Source organism: Rhea pennata, chromosome 1, assembly GCF_028389875.1.
Source record: "Rhea pennata isolate bPtePen1 chromosome 1, bPtePen1.pri, whole genome shotgun sequence".
Taxonomy (NCBI): Eukaryota; Metazoa; Chordata; class Aves; order Rheiformes; family Rheidae; genus Rhea; species Rhea pennata.
The window spans coordinates 35468690-35492548 of record NC_084663.1 but is presented as its reverse complement, the minus strand read 5'-3'; the positions used below and the strand labels follow the sequence as shown (position 1 = coordinate 35492548).

At 35.2% G+C, this 23859-nt stretch overlaps 1 protein-coding gene across 2 annotated transcripts in view; it reads right to left on the bottom strand.

Moving 5' to 3' along the window:
- Positions 1 to 23859, bottom strand: part of SLC16A7 (solute carrier family 16 member 7) — an 85070-nt gene that overhangs the window by 11218 nt on the left and 49993 nt on the right. For both annotated transcript variants that reach the window (XM_062583953.1, XM_062583964.1), the window contains exon 2: positions 21593 to 21835. In XM_062583953.1, coding sequence (XP_062439937.1) covers positions 21593 to 21806 — 214 coding nt within the window. In that variant the 5' untranslated portion in view covers positions 21807 to 21835. The remainder of the gene's footprint in view (positions 1 to 21592; positions 21836 to 23859) is intronic.

Here is a 23859-nt window from a genome sequence, read left to right as displayed (position 1 = left end):
AATGGATGAAGATACCGGAGGCAAGTCAAAGCTCTCTGACAAATCCCAGCTCTGAATTTCCAAATGACCTAAAACTGGAATGGATTAGAAATCGAAAATGAATTGAACATTCTTTTAACTCTAATATTTTCTTTGAGATGCTTTCTTCCAGTTAGTGATGCATATTTACCACACCTCTCCATTCCCTGTTGATTTTTTTTTTTTGAATGTATTTCAGTATTTTGATTTAAAATGCATGCATTTGGAGAATATTAATTTTTAGATAAGCCATAAAGTCAATTGCAGCTGTTTGCATGTCATCGTGCCTTTTACAACCACACAAAATTTTCTTTTGGCACTGAACATCTTCTACAGTTGTTTAAGCCATGCTCACGTGCCAGTATGTATCTACAATCAGACCAGACTTCCAGAAAAGAAGTCAGATAGCAGCTGTAAATGGTGCTGCTAAAGAAGAGTGTCAGGAGGGGCTATACAGTACAATACAAATAGTTTAGAAGAAGGCAACAAAAATAGAAGCTTTTCATGTCCTTCATCACACTTCAAGGGGAAGATGGCAAACGTCATTTCAGCTACATAAGCAGACACTACTTCATTCATTTGGGAGATGATTATGATGCTTTATATAAAGACTATAATAACATAAATGACACCTATTTTGGAGAAATTCTATTTTGATGGCTAAGTAAAACATTTGCTTACGTATCTGTATTGCAGAACATGTAAGGACAAAGCTGCTTTGACTAGCTTTTGGTGAATACATAGAGCTCTGGGTAAAAATATGATATATTTCTTACAAATGAAAGTTATTATTTCTTAAAATAACAAAGGTAGCAATAATCTGTGTTTTCCTCTCATTTACAAGTTTAGTTTTCTGATCAGCATTTAAAATTTCCTTCTTCTGCTAAGCCATGCTGTTGTAAATGAAAAGCAACAAAAAAACCTACATAACTGAATAATAAGTAGATTAATTTTGAAGAAATAATCACTTTTCCTGCTTAAAATCAGCTTATTGTGCTATTATTATCTAAACAGAATTTGAACAATAAAGTTCTTTCTAAAGAAATGTACAGTTTGCTATTTTTGTGGAAACAGATGCAGAGCTCAAACTAAGAACTACAAATACAGTATATTTAATATACTTAATATTCTTTTTCATACAGTTACATTCATAGAGACACACATACACTCATGTGCACACATCTATATATTTCTTCAAGTTTTTTTCAGCCCTAACAAAATATACACTTTAAAAAATGTACTGACTCTGGAGACAATGCAGCAATTCTGTATCTTGTGTTTCTAAAAGCTTAAAGGATGCAAAACAGGTAACAATATTTCTATTTCACAATACCTGGAAGTATTAGGACTGGCAGGTCAGTTTTAAGGCCACACAACTGACTAAAGGAAGATTTATTTGGCATATAATCCATATCTTGCTCAGCTCTCAGGTAGAATAACATTTATCAATCCAAATGTATCAGGTGCACTCCAATAATTTGTAAAAGGAAGAGAATCTAGGACACTAGAATTCTTGTTGTCATCTCTCTTTTCCATCACTTTTTTTCATACCAACACAGGAAAAAAAAAAAAAAAAAAAAAAAAAAAAGCTTTCTCTTAGACAGTGCTCATCTAAATAGGGAATGTTTTGTATAACACATGAAAAATATTCTGCAACTTAAATGCATAATAAGTAGTCAGAATGGTTAATAGTAGAGATTGCTTTGTAGCAGCATCAAGCTGTCAGAAAATGTCATTTCTATAATAAGGTCATCTTTGAGTCTATTCTACATTTATATTCACTGAAGGAGTTATAGTTTCTTTAAGTACATAAACTAGGTTACACATATTTAATATATTCTTTTTAGTTTGATTTCTCACTGCTGTACTACACGATCCAATTAAAGAACCCTGATCTCTGTATTTTGACTCACATACAGCCAGCCCTCTTACACTTTATATTTTCCTATCTGCATTATCTATAGTATGGAACTAGACAAGAGCTAGCTTAATATAAAGGTTATTTTTTTAATCTACATTAACAATTAATACTTCATACAATGTCATTAAAAGCAAACCTAAAGTGACTCAATCTAAGCAATATGTCATTTTATATAAAGTGTAGTTTTGAAAGAAGATGAAACTAAATGCAACAATAATAATCTGAAGTTGCATTAGTTAAAGTTATACTAGTGAAGTTTCAAATTGTATCTTGCAAGTCAAATGATTTGAGCACAAGCACAATTTCACAATTTTGGGTATCTGCTCAGCACAGTCAATGCAGCTTTGCATCCAGTCTTGCTTTACTTTTACTTCTGTTTCCTACTAGGCAGTAAAAACCAGAAGAATACTAAGTATTAAAATTACAATAAAACACTTGCTAATAACAATCGGATTCTTTTTTTTTTTTTTTTCTTTTACAAAATACAAAATCCATTTGGAGGAGTTGATTTACTTTTTTGGCAAAGAGTCCCAAAGATTTTGTTGAAGTAGAGCCTTATCTTTCATTTTTACATTACTCCTCCTAGTACAAATGCTTAATACAAGTACTTGGTACTGCTAGTAGAATGTCATTTCTGGCATCCAGAAGAAAAGCGAATCAAAATTGATTCTGATAATATTTTAAATCTGTTCATAAAAATAATCTGTTTTTCTCAAGTAAGTCTAAGTCAAAGTCAGAATGTTCTCTGACAGTTTTACCTCTGGTTCGGAAATCTTTAGATAAATAGTATTAATGTATGTACATTTAAAGAAGGCCGCAGGGGACAGAAAAAAAAGACTAAACAAACAAAAAGTATGTATGAATTGGTAAATATTAAAATGTCATACAACTATTTTTGTATTATACTGTTCATAACATTGCTGGGATTGGCTGTCTGCATTTCTGACACATTTTATGTGTTTGTGTAACAGCAACAAAAGTGATATAGTTCCACAAGAGCTGTAAAGAATTCCCTATTTCCTCCGTGCATTTGGCTGTATTCCTCCCCTCGCCCCCTGCCCATTTCATGTAACATTTACAACTGGCTGCACTGATTTCATGAAATCAGATAATATAGTAACCCTGGCAGAAAGCAAAGAGGAAAAAAAAAATGCTTCTGTAATATATATCACCAGAAAGAAAAGGCTAACACTGAGGTAGGGTGGCTAAACCCTGAGTTAAGGCAGCCCAGCAGCTGCACGTGCAGCACGCCGAGGTGCAAGCGCTCAGTGATTAGAGCATCCATCAGCCCCGCTCATCACTTCTCCTCCTCAAGCTACGTTTCCTCGGTTTCATTACCTGGGATAGACACATCCCCACTTTTGTTTTTATCTTTTGCTTACTAATGAGGATTACTTTGACCTTCAGATTTCTTAGGAGTTTCATTAGAAAGAAAATAACCATGTGCGTGATAGCCCACAGGAGCTGGGGTCACAGCAGCTGCCTCAGCACACTAGCTGCTTCTCTGAAGTTTCTTCTCCCAAAAGGTTACAGTTTATAACTTTAAAATGATGTCAGGAAGATGCTCAAGTCACTAAGACACATGCCAAGCTGCAAGTATGAGCTGAGCGATGTCTTTTTTCCTGAAATGTTCAGAAGCGTAAGTGACCAAGGGTGCTGATTCCTGCTCTAAATGTGTTCCTTTTACGCAGAAGTTACAGATTCTTGATCCGTACTTTTTCTGCACTGATACACTAGAGATATGAACCAAGGGTAATATGTACTTCAACTAAAGCTGTTGACTGGTTTACAGGATATTTGTTTGTTTATTGGCTGTTCTGTGAATGTGTATGGAGTTATGGATCACGTAATTTAGAAAACTCAACTTCAAGTTAATGCGTTCCTCCATATATAACAATTTTTAAGTGTGACAATTGCCCAGCTTTAAATCAAGGTATATCTGTGCCAATTATTATTGGCATTGGTAGATGTTGATGCTGGATATTAACTGTTTTGCATGCTCTGCTATAGAAGATTTTCTTCATAAAAGGCTAAACAGTAAGTTACAAAGCAGAAGATTTTATGTAGATTTATAACATTTATTTTCAATACTTCATAATTTTTAATCAGAAAAAAGTGTCATTCTATCAGTTATTAAATACTCAGCAGTTCTCAGAATTAGGTTCAATTTATGGTCATTGACTTAAAAAAAATACAAAAAGAGTTCTGCATCAAAATTAATTGTTTAAATTTGGTACTGCCATATTTATTGTGAGATAAATCAGATGCTGCAAAACAGCATTTTTAAAACTGCATTTATGTTTGTGTTAATTTCAGTACCAGTAAAATGAGGCACATGAATAGCTATTTGAAAAAAACTCATCTTTACACTTGGAAAAAAAGAAAGAAAGAAGGAAGAGGAAAGGAGGGAATAAGTAAATGGTAAGGTGGAATCAAAGCACCTCTAGAAGAGAAGTGTATAAATAGACACAATGTAACACCAGGCACATATTTTTCACAAAGTGGCTGCGTGCTTCTGTAATGGGGATAGCCAGAAATAGAATCAGCACATGATACATGAATCACAAATACACTTCTTGGAAAACTGTTGTTTTCTTCTGAGAAAACTGTTGTTATAAGCATGTAACTTAAGCAATCAATGTATCAATGTGATAATTTGAAAATTCAATGACAAACATAAGTACTTTGAAGAATTAATGAGTTTCCTGCAGAAGAAAATACAATTTTTTTTCCAGCTTATTTATTTTACAGCAACTAATTTAACTCCATTAGAATTCATGTGCTTGTATGAATATAAAGTTAACACAGTTTTTTCCAAACCTAAAAATGCGTTGGAAATTTTACTGAGCCCCAGGGCTCAGGACTGGGTCCCATCCTGTTCAACTTCTTCATCAGTGACCTGGATGAGGGGACAGAGTGCCTCCTCTGCAAGTTTGCTGATGATACCAAGCTGGGAGGAGTGGCTGACACACCTGAGGGCTGTGCTGCCATTCAGAGAGACCTGGACAGGCTGGAGAGTTGGATGGAGAAGAACCTCATGAGGTTCAACAAGGGCAGGTGCAGGGTCCTGCACCTAGGGAAAAACAACCCCATGCACCAATACAAGCTGGGGGCTGGCCTTCTGGAGAGCAGCTCTGCAGAGAAGGACCTGGGAGTGCTGGTGGATGACAGGTTGACCATGAGCCAGCAATGTGCCCTTGTGGCCAGGAAGGCCAGTGGTATCCTGGGGTGCATTAGGAAGAGTGTTGCCAGCAGGTGGAGGGAGGTGACTCTGCCCCTCTTCTCAGCCCTTGTGAGGCCTCATCTCGAGTACTGCGTCCAGTTCTGGGCTGTCCAGGACAAGAGAGACCTGGAGCTACTGGAGAGAGTCCAGTGTAGGGCTACAAAGATGATCAGGGGGCTGGAGCACCTGCCCTAGGAGGAACGGCTGCGAGAGCTGGGCCTCTTCAGCCTGGGGAAGAGAAGACTGAGGGGGGATCTTATTAATGTGTACAAGTACCTGAAGGGAGGGTGTCAGGGGGATGGGGACAAACTCTTTTCAGTTGCCCTGTGTGACAGGACAAGAGGCAATGGGCAGAAATTGAAGCACAGGAAGTTCCGCCTGACCGTGAGGGGGAATTTCTTCACTGTGAGAGTGACGGAGCCCTGGACCAGGTTGCCCAGAGAGGTTGTGGAGTCTCCTTCTCTGGAGATCTTCAAGGCCCGCCTGGATGCAACCCTGTCTACCATGCTGTAGGTGACCCTGCTGAGCGGGGAGGTTGGACTAGATGATCTCCAGAGGCCCCTTCCAACCTCAACCATTCTGTGATTCTGTGTAAGTATTATTACTGCTGACATGCACAATGAACGCCTGCCAGAAAAATTACCTCTCCTTTAAATGAAAAAAAAAATCAAAAATGAATCCTAATTTCACCCCTATATAGTCAAAAATACAGGAAGGTTATACTGAAAATAAACTTCATTAAATTTGTATATTTTAAAGATTCCATTGGGGGTTCAGGAGCCATAACTCTAAGTGCAGAAATGCCTCAACAAAAACATTTAACAGTTTTATTGCAGAGGTCTCATCTTGAAATAGTACCCATTCCAATGGGTGCTCCTTCTTGCTCTGCAGATGCTCCCAGGTGCAAAATTTGAGTTCAATGTGGTAATATCAGTGTCTGAGCATTTGTTCTGAAAGAAGCTTCATATTTCTGAAATGGTTAAAATTAATCTTAATTTTTCTACTTTCAGGAAATAAAGGAAAATTAATATTAAGCAGAAACTAAAGGCTAATTGATAGCTATCAAGTATCTACAGCAGTTCTTTTATTCCAAAACAATCTTACTAAAAACTTACTAGGCCTAGACATAGATACTGTACATTCACACAACAGAAAGATAAATATGGCCAAGATAGCAATATTTATCGAGAGGCATTCACTATAATATAAAAAAATCTAAACATTTATTTATGATATCATTTACAACTTTTCTTCCTCATTTGGCTGTGGGACTTCTCCTGACATAAATGGATTGTTTTTTACTGAAATAATACAGAGTATTCATATATATGTATGTGTGTGTGTGTGTGTGTGTGTGTGTGTGTGTGTGTGTGTGTGTGTGTATATATATACAAACATCTGGAAATATCTGAACTATAGTGAGTTCAAATGCCTTCAAAATTTGTAACTGAAGGTCAATATACAAAAGAACTATTTTTTGTATACTGTACCTTGCCACAACAGGTTTTAGCTATAAAACTCGCTTTTACATTTTGCTAACTGTGTGAACCAGATTGCCAGATAAATTTTATATATGCTGCTGTTACAAAGGAAGGACAATTTTCATTATTGTTGCAGTTCACGATACTGAAAGGAAAAAGACAGATTACAACATAGCACTGTCATAGCTATAATAATAGTAACTTGAAAGCAAGAGATACGGTGTTAATCTCAGAACTAATCACTGAAAAATCAAACAAAGTCAGCTTATATTTATTCTTCATAGCCATTTTCCTAACCCATTTTATTAGCGAGTTATGAATGTTTCCCTTGATTTTTTCTTTGTTCCTCTTTGGGCAACGACTGTCTTTTGCGTGAATATACGTGTGTGCGTGAGAACACAATATTCATAAGGGTTCACTGCTCATTGCTTCCTATTTATTATTCCCTATTATCATTCATTTTTATACACCTTAAAAATTGCTGGCTATTTTGCCTGGAAGCAGAATAATATTTTGTCATTTAGACACCAAGCAGGTAGCACAGAGATCAAAAAGTTAGAGTAAACATTTCATGAATATCTTGCACAGATTAGTAGTTCTTATAAAGAGAGATTGCCTGTTGATAAGTTCACTAATAATTTGCAAAAAAAAAAAAAAAAAAAAAAAAAAATCCTTCAGATAATACATTCACTGTGAAAAATTCAATCAGTTCTAGTTAAGGTTAATATTGCCATTTGGATTTCACTATCTTCTACAAATTGCCCATTATATTAATGTTCTCAAAACAAATATTCCCTATATTCCCTTTTTGTACCCTACACACCATCGCAGAGGTATTTTTCTTCCAAAATAATATTATATCTGACTTAACTTGGAAATGATTCCTTATACATTGCTACGGCTAACAGTATGTAATTTCAGAGAAAGCACAAGACATATGGAATTATGTATGTCCATTGTTTAATTATTTGCTTCTTTATTATTTCTGTTTTACTCTTTTCATTCCCTTCTTTATCATAGTCCTCTTCTAGTCCTAATTTCACATTGTTTAATTAAACTGCAATTGAAAACACTCAGTCTACCTATGATGTTTGCATGGACCATTTACTGTGAATTATGGAACATAAGTGGATCATTACATCTCATCTGCATATTCAGAATTTATTAAATTAGAAGTGTAAATCTGGATATATTTATAACTTTAGAGTGTCCTGAGAAGTCATCATATTTAGATCATTACCGGTAACATTGTTAGATTATTTCCAAATGAAGCCTAACACTTCTTGTAGATAACTATCCATATGAGAAAGACATAATTTCCTAAAAGACTGGGTATGTTATTAGGACTTAAAAGAAGAATGAGATGTTAAATATTTTCTGCACAGATTCACCACCTAAGCCAAGCACAGGTCATACTTAGAGAGGTATACTCACGGACTTAGCAGTGAGTCACAGATTTGCCTCATTATTACTGGCAAAACGAATAAAGCTGCTCATATGGTGAAACAGTGCCTGCACCTAAATAACATACCTGACAACTGCAGCACTAGCTCAGAGATCTTGCAGTTGCTCAAAGTAGGAAGCAGTGTTTTGATGTCTCCCCTTTTCAAGCTGTCATGAATTTAGCTGGCTCACAAAGAATTAAAAGATTCTATCAACAAGATTACTTTTCTTGCCTGTCTGAAGAAAATATTGTTAGAATAATAACAAAATTCAAAATAGAAGGCTAATTTTAATGTAGTCATCTGTGTGAATTCAAGGAGTATTTGAGGGAAGGAGAAGGGGGAAGAGGAAAGGGAAGAAGAGAAAGGGGAAGTGAAAGTGGAAAGGGGAAAAAAACACTCTACTGGTAAAACCAAAATACAGAGCCAGATCTGCACATGATGTAAATTCTTTGAATTCAGTTAAGTTAAACCAGTTTATACAAGCTGGGTGTGATTTTTGTCCTTTAATTTGAATTCTGTTATTTGAAGTTCAAAGATATCATTTAAGATGGGAACTGACATATTCATTAGGTTTTGGCACCTAGATTATTTAGAGTATAAATGCATCCAATAATAGTATATTAATGGGACAATGCCAGGGATAGAACTTTAATTTTTCCCAGTATTTGTAAAAGGACAGACAGAGGGGGAGGCAGAGGAAAGACACAAGTAAATTTGGTTGCCAACTTAAAGTAATAATCCTTATCTATGTTGTTTCTTTGTGTATTGTTTTCTCTGCTCAAACAAGTGAAAAAAATGAAATGCATGGATGTTGAAGAAATCTCTTTCAATTACACAATGATATGTAAAGGTGATACTGACTATTTTCTCTTCTGGGTCAAAAAGACTAAAAGCAATATAAACTGTTAAATAGTTAGAAATGTGAAGAAAAAATAAAAAATAGAATGATGAGAATCCAGAAATTTTCATAAGATCATCTTCTGAATCAGCACTAATAACTTTTATGTGATGTTTTCCATCTTTCAGTGCATTTCTTTCAGTTGTACATGAGTTAGTAGCCCTCGAGGAAATATAGGGATTGGAGACAACTTAGTGAACAATTTCAGAATTTTGAAAGTGTTCTATAGGTTTCAAAACTGAACATTTTCCCAGTTTATTTAAATTTAGATCCCCCAAAATAGATAATTATTTTAAAATTTTAATTGTGAGGAGAGCTTTTATAAAGAGCTCTGTTTTCTGAACAAAATAGAAGGATTATTGATAAATAAATAAATTAATTAATTAATTAATAAGTTAAGAATGAATTCTATTCTCTTCACTCCTAGTCACATTTTACCTCCTTAACTTCTCAAGATTATTTAAGCCTTTTATAGCAAAATTAATGTCTGAGAGATACATTCTATCCAACAGAGAGAGAATTGAAAGAGAAAACACAGAATCTATCATATTTATTATTCATATGGTAAATGAGTAGATGTCAGTTTATCTTTGCATTTTCCCATACTCATCTCACAAACTTTTCATCGTTGGAGTCTTTTTTTTAGAGACCTGCAAACATGCCTCTTCAACATATGACTTTAGTAAAAATACTGTAAAAGACACATTTTTAGATTTCTGTGTACGAAAGGAGTTTCACATGATGAGTTTTTCAACCTTTTGGCCATTTCCTATGTATATTCACATGCTACTTCTTCTGAGGGCTGGTTCAACCCATATACTTTCCATGGAGCTCAATCAACAAAAACATTATGACTTCCTCTAATGACAAGGAAAGTATGCATTCCCTTATAAAAATGAATATTTCATAAAATATGACCAAGTAAGGAAGAGTCAAGAAAAATGAGTAGAGGAAGCTTGGGCCTTAACCAGTGGAAAAAAGATATTATCACGGAGCTGGCCAAAGGTATTTATGGCATGGACTAGAAAAGAAACAACATGCAAAACATTCCATAGTCCCTTCCCTTGTAGCAGCAGAGGATTCATCCCCACAGAAAATGACTTCAGAATATGAGGAGAAAAGAAAAGAAAAAGAACAAAAAAAAAAGTCTAGATGAAAAAAAGCAACATTTGGTGACTTAGCGACCTAGTGCCATCCTATTGTACTTGCAGGCATTATTTTTTGTGGCTACTGAAACAGGCATATTTTCCTACCTGACATCAAGAAATAAAACAAGCCACCACTGACAGAAACCTTATTCCCCCTGAAGTAATGTAAAACAGCTTACTTCTAATGGTTGCAATGCATCATAAATTCAAAATAAATTAGTCACCATTAAAATACAGGCTTCTTATGATTTGTAATACAGATGCTGCCTAGACACCACGCACTCCTGGAGCCACCTTTCATCTGAGGAGTTATGTTGATATTCTTCAGCCAGAACATATTAAAATCATCCAGTGAAATATACTTGCCTCTGCGAGGATTTAACATGTGTGCTTGTGATGAGAATATTACTTAGGTTTACTAGTAAAAGAATTATTTTCTTCCCACAGGAGGAACTATGTTTCTCTAGCAAGATTTAATACATCTGACTGAGAAGCACTTGGTTAGAAAGTTGACTGATCTAGGCAATATGTATATCTGAACACTTTGTCAAGTAAATTTTTTATAACACAAAGAGAAATGATCAAAAAATATATATGACACAAATTCATTCTTTTTTATTAATCCATGTCCCACTTCAGCTCTATCTCTCTGAGCACAGAGTCAAATACTTCACACTCAGCTTACTGCTTATGTTTGAGGAAGTAAACATGAAAAGCATCGAAATCAGAATGGCAGTGATTCACATACATTTGCACACTCTTTACACAAGTATAAATTATGCCACACTATGAAAGACAAGAGAATCTCTCCTACATATATTAACTTTGTGATGTTTTACTTGATTTTTAAGGAACAATATGTCAAATTCAAAGTAGCATTAAATGAAACATACTTTTAACATCCCTTTTATTCCCAAGAAGACTATATATTGTGTAAATTTATAGAAAAAAAAACATTAATCAAAATCATTGTCGAGTTCATCAGCCCTTACAGCCATCTGCAATGCGGATTACATTGTCTTCATTGTCTTTTCATGTGAGAATCATACAATTTCAGGTCACTACCAGCAAATTTTTTGCCAGGTAATGTGTTACTTCAACAACTATTTAGAAGAAATCATACAGTCAGGGTCCCTCATTCTACTCTACTCAACACACTTTGCAGTACTGGAACTCCGTGGAATACAAGTTAACTTTTCTCTTGCACCAAATTTAAGTTAGGATAAAGACCCACAACTACAATCAAATTGCACTGTGTCCTTAGATTTTTATTTCAAAACTTCACATTTTAAGGTCTTTGAAACAAAAGTTAGAAATAAACTGGATTCTGGCAACTGACTAACTATTGCTAACAATGTCAGGAAAACATATTTATTTTAAATATCACGTTAAGAAGCAAGTCTCCAACAGCTTATTTAGAGGGAGACTTTTTAATTAAGTAAATGCTCCTTAAGTACTCCTTTCATTTCTTTATATATTTATCCTAAAATGCTGCATTTTTTTTAAACAAGGTAGAAATTTGTTTTCCCTCTTTTAAAATAATAATAAAAAATCAAATTGTTTTATAGCACCATGCTAAACACATAAACAAGAAAATAACATACATAAACCTGATTAGATAAGGTGGAGTTGTTTTTTTTTTTTTTGGTTTGTTTTTTTTTTTAGTAAATACCTTTTATTGGAAAAGAAAATCCTTTCAAGACACAGGTAAAAAATGAAATATGAAGTAGAGATAAGCTTACTGAAAAATAAGTCATATCAAAAAGTTTAATCAAATGATTATCTAAATAAAGTGAATAGCTCCAGTTTTACTCAAATACATCTTCACAGCTAATGTTTACTTCATTTAAATTTTCTTATGCGGAAAAGATATGAATGAATCATAGATAAAACAATGTTATGCCATTTTAAGGTTGATATAAATAAAAATGGGATTTTCATGAGTTCCTCTGAAAGTACTTGAAGTAACTGAAGGAATATTGTCACAAGACCTTGATATTACAAATGCCTATGCATAAATATATGCATATATATAAACAAACATATATATGTATACAAACATAAACACATTTATATGTTGACTTTCAACAGATGAGAAATTTACCTTAACTTTCAACTTGTTGGAATCACTTATGTATTTAAAATTAAATACAGCATTAGCACCATAGTGCCCATACTTGGAAGTGAGTTGCAAGTGGTTATTTTACATGTCTTTGATAAGAGCATAACATTGCCAATGAAAAGTGTCATTCATCACTATGTGTATGAATAGGTCTGTTGCAAATTTTCCTACTGTCATCTTTTATTTTTTCCAGTGCTACCAGCCAAACAACAACCCTGGAATACTTGGCTATAAATTCAGATAAGACCTAAGATTCATCACATGTTGCACATAACCTGAACTTCTTTATCAATAAGTATTTATGTGCTTGTGTTAGTTCATTTCTTTTAACACATTTTACTGGACAGATGTCCAGGGGAAAAAACAAAAGTCCTTATTCTTGCCATAAGTATTGTCATGCTGCTTCTCACCAGCTTTAAAACTTTATATTGCTTAATTATATGTTTCACGATAACAGTTACAGAGTCTTGGTTTCTTACGGACTGAATAGTTCTTGTAAAGAGAGTCTTTTGGTAGAATACCTAGAAGTAAAACCTCCAGCACTTTGCTGATTTACTTGCTGCTCTGGAAAACAGAACTATTCTGATTAGGCAAATATTCAGTCACCTAATTTGAGATATGCAAAGCTTAGCAGCGTTACAGTAGGATTACTTCTGCCTGTTGGGTGTAAGCCAACAGTTCAAATGATTCAAATTAGAACTGCTCTTGAAGCTTTTCTGAATAAAACCTCACACCCAAGGACACAACATTACTCCATCATCCAAGGATGGCCAATACCTGCCTTCCTCTGTGGTGCCAGCCCTTCCCTGATGGCCACTGCAGAGAGTCCTTGCCAAGTCCTGACCATAAGCCATTGCTAAGAATAAATTATTTTCTACTATGTAGAAAGTAGCAAGAGATAAAAGTGAGGATAAGTCTGCAGGTTTGTAAGTGGCAGGTGTAGGAGTGAGAAGTTCATTCTTGTAAAAGAAGAAAAATTTTCAGTCATGTAATTCCTGCTCCTGGAAGGGCAAAGGAGTACTCTCAGAGGACGGCAGTGCAGGTAAGATCTGTACCACAACAGAGCTGGTACTGTCAGCCAATACTGATAGAGAAATGTTTGGGGATTCTGTTACAAAGAGCCTGAAGTGTATTCAACTTTCAAATCATTCACAGAGCAGAATAAAATATAGCAGTTCCATAGATTTCTATCAGTTCATCATCAGCTACAAAAGAATTTAAACTTTGTTAATTATTAGACAAACCAGCTATTCTCCCAGTTGTGTTTTCTTCTTATCTAGTGATGGAATTAGGAGGAATTATGGGTATGAGAAAAGTTATTGCAAGACTAGGGAAGACTTATAAACTAATAGATAGTTTTAAGATTACCAAGAAGTTCTAATGATACCAAAACTCATTGAACTGAGACAACGCTGCTGAAACGTGATGGAATTACAGTCTGTGCAACATAAAAGATCTGGGAAGGCTGAAAAGGAAAATCAAACCTTTACCAGTACAAGCTCAGAATCAGAGGTATTTAGCATTTGTCTCTGTATGCCCAAGTTCCCACTGATTTCAAAGGAAATTTAAGTACCTAAACAGGAATAAAGTAAAGAACAACTTGGAAGTTTCTTTTAATCTTTCTGCACCTCTAAAGACAGCATTTTTTTTCTAATACTTTTTATTTATCCTTTGATCTTAGATTCCAAGGTCACAAGGGTTAAACATATACTGCATTAGTGTAGGGAAACAATCAGGTAGGTGCCATTACTTAAGTGTACAAAACACATCACAACTCTTCTTGATTTCTTTAGCAGTTAAAAGACAGAGAAGTCTTTCTAAAACATAATTTATATCTGACACATTTTGGATATTCAACTTAGCAAGGGATAAATGAGAAATGCATATTTTTCTTGAGTGACAACAGATGTCTAGACAACCAGTTCAGATGTAAGCGCCTATATTGCAGAAAACTAAACAGATGAATCCTATCCATCTAATCTCTATGCACTATTGTTAAAAAGCTGCAATGCTAGCACTACTTCATTTAAAATTTTGTAAGAGTCAAAAAACTTAATGATAACTGTTTCAAAACAGTACACATAGAAAAATAGGGCACATCAGATGTAGAAGTTCTCAGTGAAAAAGTATTGCAAGTGTTTGAGTTAGGTCAGGAAATCAACATCTTATTTCACAATTCAGTCTCCAAGTTGAAAGATATTTTTTGATTTGGCTGTCTAGCTATAGCAGACACTCATCTGAACAAAAGACAAGTAAAACTGCACTGAAAGTAATTAACTGTTTCTTGAAAACTAAAAAGAACTGCCAAAATTTGTGGAAAAAAAACAAACTTTTGTACTACACTAAAATTTTCAAGAATGTGGATAAGTATTAAATTAAATTTTGAAACATAGATACACCTACTAAAGCTGTATTTGTATTTGATCTTTTGACATTGGTGATCTTAAAAGAATAAAAATGTTAGATGATTAAAAGGTGGTGACTGATCAAAAAGGTCTTAGGATGGCATATATGTCTATCAGCTAATTACTTAAAAGAACATTTAAAGTAATCACAACAGACAACTTCAAATAACCTCATTCTTTGAATTCTGCAGTTCCCCTGGCATCAGCACAAACCTGTCTCTAAGTCCATGGTCCACACTGTTATTTAAACAGCTATATATCTATGTATCTTTATGAATCACCTTAAGAATCTCAGCTGTTGCCATTCGATTCCGGTTTGGAAATATCTTATAACTATCTTAGTTCAACTCTGTTTCCCTTGAATATACCATTCCAAATAAACAAGGGAACATTTCTTAGAGATTCCAAAACAATGGACCAGTAAAATTCTATAATAAGTTCTTTGAAAAGTGCTGGGTTTATTGTTTCATTTAAAGCACTGGTATGATTACAATGGTATACACAGCATGAGTAGATAGACTTTTCCTTCCCCACAGTATTTCTCTGGAATCTGCCTAAGTATCTCATGATTCCCAGTTGTGCTGGACCATTGTTTCATTACCTTTGAATTCTGCGACACACATCGAACACAACCATTGTATGATCCAGTGATAGAAAAACTATATGGGAGCTCAGCCAACTTTATTGGTACACACAAAATAAGCATTCTTTCGTCAGCTTTACAAGCTGAATGAACATATCAAAGGCCTAAGTTTGTCCCTTGATATTTATCTTAAACAAACCCAAAGCTTTAGTCCCTTAGAAAATATATTCTATGATGCATTCTATTTATTATTGTTTGCCTTTGACCCATTACTTGAAACTAAGTGGGAGAGAAAAAAAAATCTTGAGGATGAAAAAGCTGTTCATATTGATAACTTATAGAAATGCCTAACCATAAAAGCAAATTAAGATGAAGACAAATACTAAGGTTCAAAGAGGAAAAGGGTGCTTAATGGATGTTCATTACATAATCCAGGTTGTCTGCTTGTGTTTGAACAAGAACTATCTTGGTAAAGGACTTGCGTTAATTTAATTAAAATTGCCAGAAACTTTTCTATGATATACATCAAATCATTACTAACAACCTGTGGGTCTGAATGTGGAAAGAGCATGGTCACATGGCGGGAATTCTTTGTCATTTAAGTATTAACATGAGCGTACAATAAAAGATAAAAAAAAGAACTTATTTCTGTCAACGGCAGTATGTCCTTAACTTTAAGATTGGCTTCCCAAGGGTAGCTTAATAGATCCCGATAAGAAATCAGTGCTGTGATGCTGTGAAACCTTAACAAAATTGGATCTCCCAAAGGCTTTGAATATTTAACAGTTAGATCTTATCTGTTAGCCAAACATGAAAAGTTGCAGAAGAAAACCAAAAAACAAAACAAATAAAAATCAACCTACTCCTAATACTCAAAAAGACTATTTGAAAACAAATTATAAAAATATCTACAATAAAGGTGGCTTTTGCAACTTTTTTCCCATGTCTGTTTTAAGATTATTTTCTGAGTACTTTTAGGGTAGGCCTAAGCGTTTAAAACAATCATTGCTGCCACAGAACACTGCCCAGCAAGGTATAGTTTTACTAAAGCTGAAGGGTTTCTAAATAATGTAAGTGGCTGCATTACCCTTCAGAGGCTTTATGAGGCTTCCTTAACATTCAAGTTTCCTTTTAAAAACTGAACTATTGTAAATTCAGAATATTTTTGTTACTCTTGATACTTCTTCTCTTGTACTTATCTCCATTTATTAACAGGACTCAAAATGCTCTGTTCTTGTTTCACCTTATTATGACTTCTATTTCTTTATCTGTATGTCTCAAATTAACTGACATAGATGTTTTACATATATTTTAAGCTACATGTAAAGTGTTCCCTCATGCCCATGAGGCATTTGGAAAGTTGATAAGTTCTGCTTTCAAGGACGCTCTAAATGAGGTTATTAAAATTCAACACTTTGCATATTCTGATGGAGAAAAACCATTTGTCCCTGACAACAAACGACATAGGTCAATTCAAGAAAGTTTCTCAATCTCCTTAGCCTTGTCCACCACTCATTTCCTTGTGCTGGTATGCGCAAAATCAAAAAAAAAAAAAAAAAAAAAAAAAAAAAAAAAAAAAAAGTTACTGGGGAGGGAGCCTAGGACTTGTCCAAAAGTAAAACCGTAGCCATCTGTTGTTTGTGTTACATGGATTTTGCAACTGTCATTTCCACTGTGCACGCCATTTCATCTTCACAGCAATATCACTGAAACACCCACTGAGATAAAATCACAAATATTTTGAACATACCATATGATGTTATTTTCCAAATTAATATTTGACAATGTCACAATGAGAACTTGTCTGTAGATTACTTTTGAGTTGTCACCTGAAAAATCCTTTAAGAGCCTGCTACTGTATGAAAACAGTTTACCTGAAACTTGAATAACTTAAGAAATAGAGAAAGAGGAAGCTGCTAAATATTGTATTTGTAACTGCAGGAGTATTTTGAGAAACAGTCACTATTTACACTTACATAGCATCTTGCATCAAAAAATGTCCCAAAGTGTTTTAAAATGATTTATTTAGAAAAATCACCTAGAATTTCTCGTTTGAGATTCAGACCAGCAAGACCATCCCATATCTCGTAGCTGGGTATATCCCAAAGGATTTAAAAGCTCTCAAACTAATCTGTAACCCAGTACCACACCCAAAAAGTTATTTTTGACACAAAATAAAACCAACTGAAATTGCCCTTGAAAAAATGACAGAAAGGAGTTAAAGACAAGTAAGAAAGCCAAATGTGTGAGGTTTTGTCCCCTCTCCGCCCCCAAGGAGATCCATAATGTGAGGTCATCCGTGCTTGAAAGGAACAGACCTGTCACATGGCCTTCATGGCTGCCACTGAGGGCCCTCTCAAACTTACCCTGAAAGCAATGAAAATGTTTTTACTGGAAATAGGTTGAGCTGGCATAAGAATCCCTCTAACCACCCTTGGCTTGTTAATGCTGCGCAAAGTGGAAAGCTAAGTTTTGAAAAAGAGGAGAATGAACTGAAAGAACTTGCAGTCAAATATATTTGGTCTTTTTCTTAAATTCTTTAATTTTGGGGGTGTTAGTGCATATACGTGGCTCTATAAGTATATGTATGCTTATATTATATACGTATATATATATATAAAAGTACATATATGCACACACATTTTATATACCTATGTGTATATATACACACACAAACAAAAGCTGCTCTGTCCATTTAACTCAGCTATTTCTATGTTATCCCAAATTCTGTCCTCCAGAAAGAAAAGCTTGGTGGTCTCAGTCACAGTCTCTTGTGTGTAGAAGTCTGCCACAAAATCATCACCCTTAATTTAAGAAAAATTGTCAGTTTCTGCTCGAGAGAGGCAGGAAACTGAGTTGCCATGGAGACTGAACTACTGCTCTTCTCCAGAGGATGACTCCTTCAAGCACTGGCTGAACAGGAGGGGCTGTCCAACACCTGTAACCTTGACCACATCTCAGAATTTTGTTTTTTGGGATGGCTTTTAAGTCAGCTCTAACAGACCCAGAAAAGACCAGAGGAGGTAAAAAAGAGATCATCTGAGCTTACTGCTTGAGAAAGCAAAACCCACCATCACCACCACCACCACCAAAAAAAAAAAAAAAAAAAGTATGAAAATGTATATTATGCCAGATTGAGAGGGAAAGAGAGTTTCATATTGATTTGATTTATCAGATTTGTCACCTCTGCTTAGTGCTTTCCTAACAGGGAGTATGCTGTGCTTGACCTGTTTGCTGGAATTAACCAGGACTTCAGGAGACCATATGGATTGCCAGATGGTCTGCTATAATTTAATGCCATTTATTCTAAGTATGAAGTAAGTGATAAACATAATTAACATTCTTTTAGCTACTTACTAGATGTCTTTTATTAGTTCCCTTTTTCTTTCTTTCTTTCTGTCTCTCCTCTTTTTTTTTCAGGCCTTGAAAGGTAAGTTAATACCTTGTTACTGAAACACAGATGCCAGCTAATTATTGCAAGAGGCTGCAGCCTCCAAAGCAAAGAACGCCTGCATAGATTCTAACTTATTCACTGACCCCACTGTGATGATTAATAGGTTGAATGTTAAGCTCTAATGAGGATGACAGATCTTAGATGTTTTCAGGTTACCTTAATTAGTAGTATGATGAACAGAGTGTTCATCACAGTCACACATATCACACTTTATTGTAAACAATGCACCTTGTACTCATGGTCTTAAAGTGTATTTCACATTGCAGTACATCAAATGCTAAGGAATCAAACCACCTTCAGACAGTAAAAACAATGGAGTGATTTCCTTCAGAAACATTCTTCCGGATCAGTATTTCATACTCTGCCAGTGATTGTCTAAAAGGCCTATTTTTTAGGAAGTGCTTCTAGAGAAGCTATGGCTTCAAAGAATGTTTATATAAAGCAGAATCGCTCATTCTCAGCATTTTAAAGCCATGATTCTATAACAAGATATTCAAGCAACTTTGCCTATTGTTTCTCTGCTGACAGTCTTTACAGGCAATGGGATAGGTGTTAGTATCCCAAGAATAAATAGTAAATCATTTTGTAATTTTAATGTCAATGTACAGATCAAGTTAGCAAGCTTGTATTCATAATAATGAAAGAAGTATTAGACAGAAGGCAGAAATATTGAGTGCTTTATATTTTGCATTAAATGTTGTGCACATTGAAATGAGTATATAAAAATGACCTCAGCTGAAGACCCTCTTGCTACCATCTATGCTGTTAATAAAACTTAGGTGAACCTCGAGATGACATAAATGACATAAATTGTATGCTATTCGAAAAGAAAACTAAAAGAACAGCAGCTGTGTTACAAAGAAAATCTTTCTTTACAAAATATAGCTATGATTAGAGAAAGCAGTTAAAAAGGTCCGAAGTCATAGAACAAGAAATGGGGAAGTAAATGAAACTTTTTAACATCTGTACTCCTTCCTTATTCCAAACAATTCCAGCTCTCATTCTAGGGCCTCCAGAGGTATCCACGTTTGCTCCACAGTACAAGTTCAGGCACTGTGTATGCATGCTGAAGAAGCAGCTCCTGAGGAGAAGACATGCATGTGACATGCTTTCTGTGTGCATGGCTGTCACATGGACTGCCTTTGGAGGACTTGCAGAGAGGCTGTCCAGACGTTCCTGGCAGGGTGCTATGCACACTTGAGCATATGAAGTGCCATATATTCCAAAGGGACACACATTTCCAAGCTCATGGTATCCATAAAGGTAAGTCTGGTTCAAGGGTGAGACGCCCATAAAATACAGTACCAATACACCTGCCTTTTTACTCCACTCTTGAATGTATCAATCCAGGTTACCGCTTCACTCAGTGAATTTTCTCTTGACTGTTGTTGATTCTATAAAATCATTTATTGTACTCTACTAGCATATGAATAAAAATGGGATCAAAATACCTGAAGAGCAAGCTCTTACTGAAATTGTCCCCACTTCTCAAGTCCTCTTTATAGGGTCTCTATCTCTGCTAGCATTAATGACTTTATCAGCTGATATAACCACAAGAAGTTTTCATTAGCTTACTTTTGATATCATTGATAACAAGTTTTATAACAAGATTTTAAAACTTATTTCTATATAAATAATAACAGCAACAGGTACTTACAGGGAGCAACTCAGGCTGACTTAGTTCCCTTCTTAAAGGACATACATACATCTCTTCACACCTCAGCTAGAGGAGCGAGGTGTCAAAACTTAGGTAAGCTGAAATCAAGGCTAAGAGGTTTCTATGTTGAAGACTTCATGCTTTCTTCAACAGATTAAGTTTACTGGACCTGATAATACTGTATTTTATTATTATGCAGTAATCCCTTCTGAAAAATATTGATGATGCTCTTTAACAATACTGCATCTGGATGTGTTACTGCCACAGTCTTTCCAGAATATATCTATATGGTGTGCATGTATGTATGTCTGTATATTTAATGGCTCCATCATTGTCAATATCCTGAGATGTTTCAAGTGGGTATCTCATAACTTTCTATTGCCTGAAATAACCTCCTATCCAGACCTCTGCACTGCCTGTAAAACTGCTTTGCCTAAGTAGCAGCTACCTCCTACTAATACTTTACAAAATATCCCAAAAGAATGAAGAAACAAATTAGAATTTAACAGTTAGTCCTTGAAGCTGAGAAATACAAAAGTTGCCACAGGAGACTTAGTGCACTTAGTACTTTAAACTAGTTTTATACTTTAAAATCCTTTTCCATCTGTCTTGATCTTCCTCACAAGAATAACATTGTGTGAGAATATTTGCTCAGCGCTCATTTCAACCCCAAGAAGAGGACTATATACTATAATCAGTAGTCATACAGATGACACACTAACGTGTTCTCAATCTAAACAGAAAGAAATCATAGGATTTTATTTTAGGACAAGTAAGGACAAGATATGAAACATTTGCCTATAGAGGATTACCTGTGGTAGACTGCAGGACTCTCACTGTCATTATACTTATCTTTTGTATTTAAAGTCCATCATGTGGTTTATTGAGAGATGCAGCAGAAACTGAGCAAATGTGCCCCTAGTCCTAGCAGAAGTTACTTGGACATTGTTTTATTGGAAAATGTTGTTCTCAGAAACTGTGAACTGAGGTCAAATTTGCTAAATAGAATTAGACAGAATATATTAAAAAAAAAAAAAAAAAAACTAAGGGGAAAATGAATAGGAAGAGAATATCAAAACAGTTTTAAAAGGGAAAGTAAACACTAAGAATGATAGAGTAAGAAAGTGTGTAATTATGTAAATCCATCAGGCAATAATGAAAAAAAATCAAGTAATAATTAAGTGCTTTAAGACCATTCAAAAAAGCTACGCTTTTGCCAATTTCACAAATGTCTTACCTCCTGCATACATGACAGCCAACATTATTGATGATATCCAAGCTATCTCACTATATGATGTGTGGAAGATTTCCTGTATTTCTTTGAAGAATACTGTGATGGCTTTGGGGAATGCATAGGAAAATCCGATGGAGATAAAAGCCCCAAAGACCACAACCCATCCCCAGCCTCCATCTGGAGGTGGGTACTGTGGTGCTGTTACTGCTGGTGGCATTTTCGGTCTATGTCTCCTTTCCAAATAGGCTGAAAAAAAAGAGCAGAAATAATGTTTCAAATTTTTTTATTTTTTGTCTTTATCAAGCAGTTATATTCAGTCATCAACCTCACAGATTACAAAGGATCCTCCGAGCACAGAACCAACTCCCAGCCTACACACAGGACCACAGACTGTGAACACTTGTCTTTGGAAACAAAATCTGGCCACCAGAAAGCTTAGGTGGCAAGAATCCTTCAAGTGTGCTACTCTGTATGTTAGAACTATTACATATCACTGATTGCAGTCACTGAAGTTGTATTTCACAATTAGCCACTTACTGGAAAGTACTACATTTGTACATGTAAATGTACGTAGCTCTATTGTCTTCAGTGTGGATTTAGCACAGGTATGAAACACAATAAAGCTAGAAATCAGCCTTGTAGAATACAATGACAAAAAGTTACAATGTACTGCTCCGAAATGCCATTTTACTCGCAATATTTACAAGTATTGCAGCAAAGTCATCTGCAAGGAGTTCCTGACAGTGTTTTATCACATGCAATTAGTATCCAATTGTTGATTGTCGATGAAAGCTCTTCCTTTTCTCAGGAGAACACTTAAAAAGCAAGTCTGAAACTGAGATTTAAAGTTTCCTGACTATCCACAATAAAATATATACAAAATATTACAATTCCACACTGTATACATATTTTTAAAATTTCAGTCTGCATATTAGTTTATGTGGATATTGCCTGTAGGAACAAGGTGGAGGCCAAGAGTATTATTTTTACTCTATTTTCACATGTTAAATGATGTCAAGAAATCATTCACTGATTACCTCATGAACTTTCCACAGCTCTCTCTATTTCATAATTTGCTATAGCAGAGTCTTACAAATTGATATCTTACATACCTGCTGAGAGGTGCAACCAAGAAATTCAAGGAGCTCAAGAAACCATAGGTAATTCACATAAAACTCCTGAACTCCTGAAATGAGTGTCATACTTTTATTACCATTCTGATATCTAAAAACTTAAGCTTACTACATTCTGCATTACCTTTTTAGGAAATCTGTAGTAGTGAGAATCTACTTTGCAATTCTGAGATTTTTCCACTACAAAATCCTCTTATTCTTAAAACACAGAGCTGAAGTCCACCTGTGTTTTCTTCTGTGCGTTCCAGCCTACACAGGCAGTATGAACTGAAAATTCGACCCTCCTCTCTGTTTCTTTCCTGGGCACTTTTGGCAACTTACTACACTTGGATTGGCCTCCTGCTATACCAGCATCCAAATTTGTGGACCATAATGGTATGTGGGTTTCCATTATGCCTATGCTTACCAGTGAGTGTCCATGTGATTTTTTTCCATGCCACTTATAGCACATTCCAATCTGTCATAGCAAACTGCATTAGTGGTGAGAGTAATATGATTGTCTTAACAAAAAATAAAAAATTAACTTAAAAGTCAGCTTATATTAATCTCTCAGGAGAGTGCCTGGAGTACTCTCAGGGTAAATGGCATGTAGAGCTGCATGTAATATACACCTCAAAACTAGTAAAATGTTGCTTTTAATATTAGCTATCAGTAGGGTAACCCTGATAAAAACACACCGTATTTCTGATTCTCCACTTTACTGAAGCTGATTGTGAACATCACCCTTATATCGGCAAACCTCTCCAAGGAGAATAAATAAACCACAAAGACAACTGGCTTCTATGCCAAGTTTAAAATTTCCAGAAAAACTGGCTTCTGTACGATGTCATGCAGATCTACTGCTGGCAGGAACAAGTATCTGTTGCTCAGTACATACAGAACAAATCTTTTCCTATCCATGTCCAGAAAGAACTCTTGTCCTGAATACTGTCCCTGCTAATCCTGCTCCCAGCTTAATATTAGTCCATTGATGTGCATTAGCGAGGGAAAACTTGGGCCTGTCACCAGAAGAAGATGAACTAGAAGAGATAATCCTGGTTGCTGAGACTTAATTTTGGCAAAACAGTTATATCTTGGTTGATCTTTGCTGAATAAGGCACATTTGAAAGAACAAACTCCCCAAAAGCCTGTTGTACC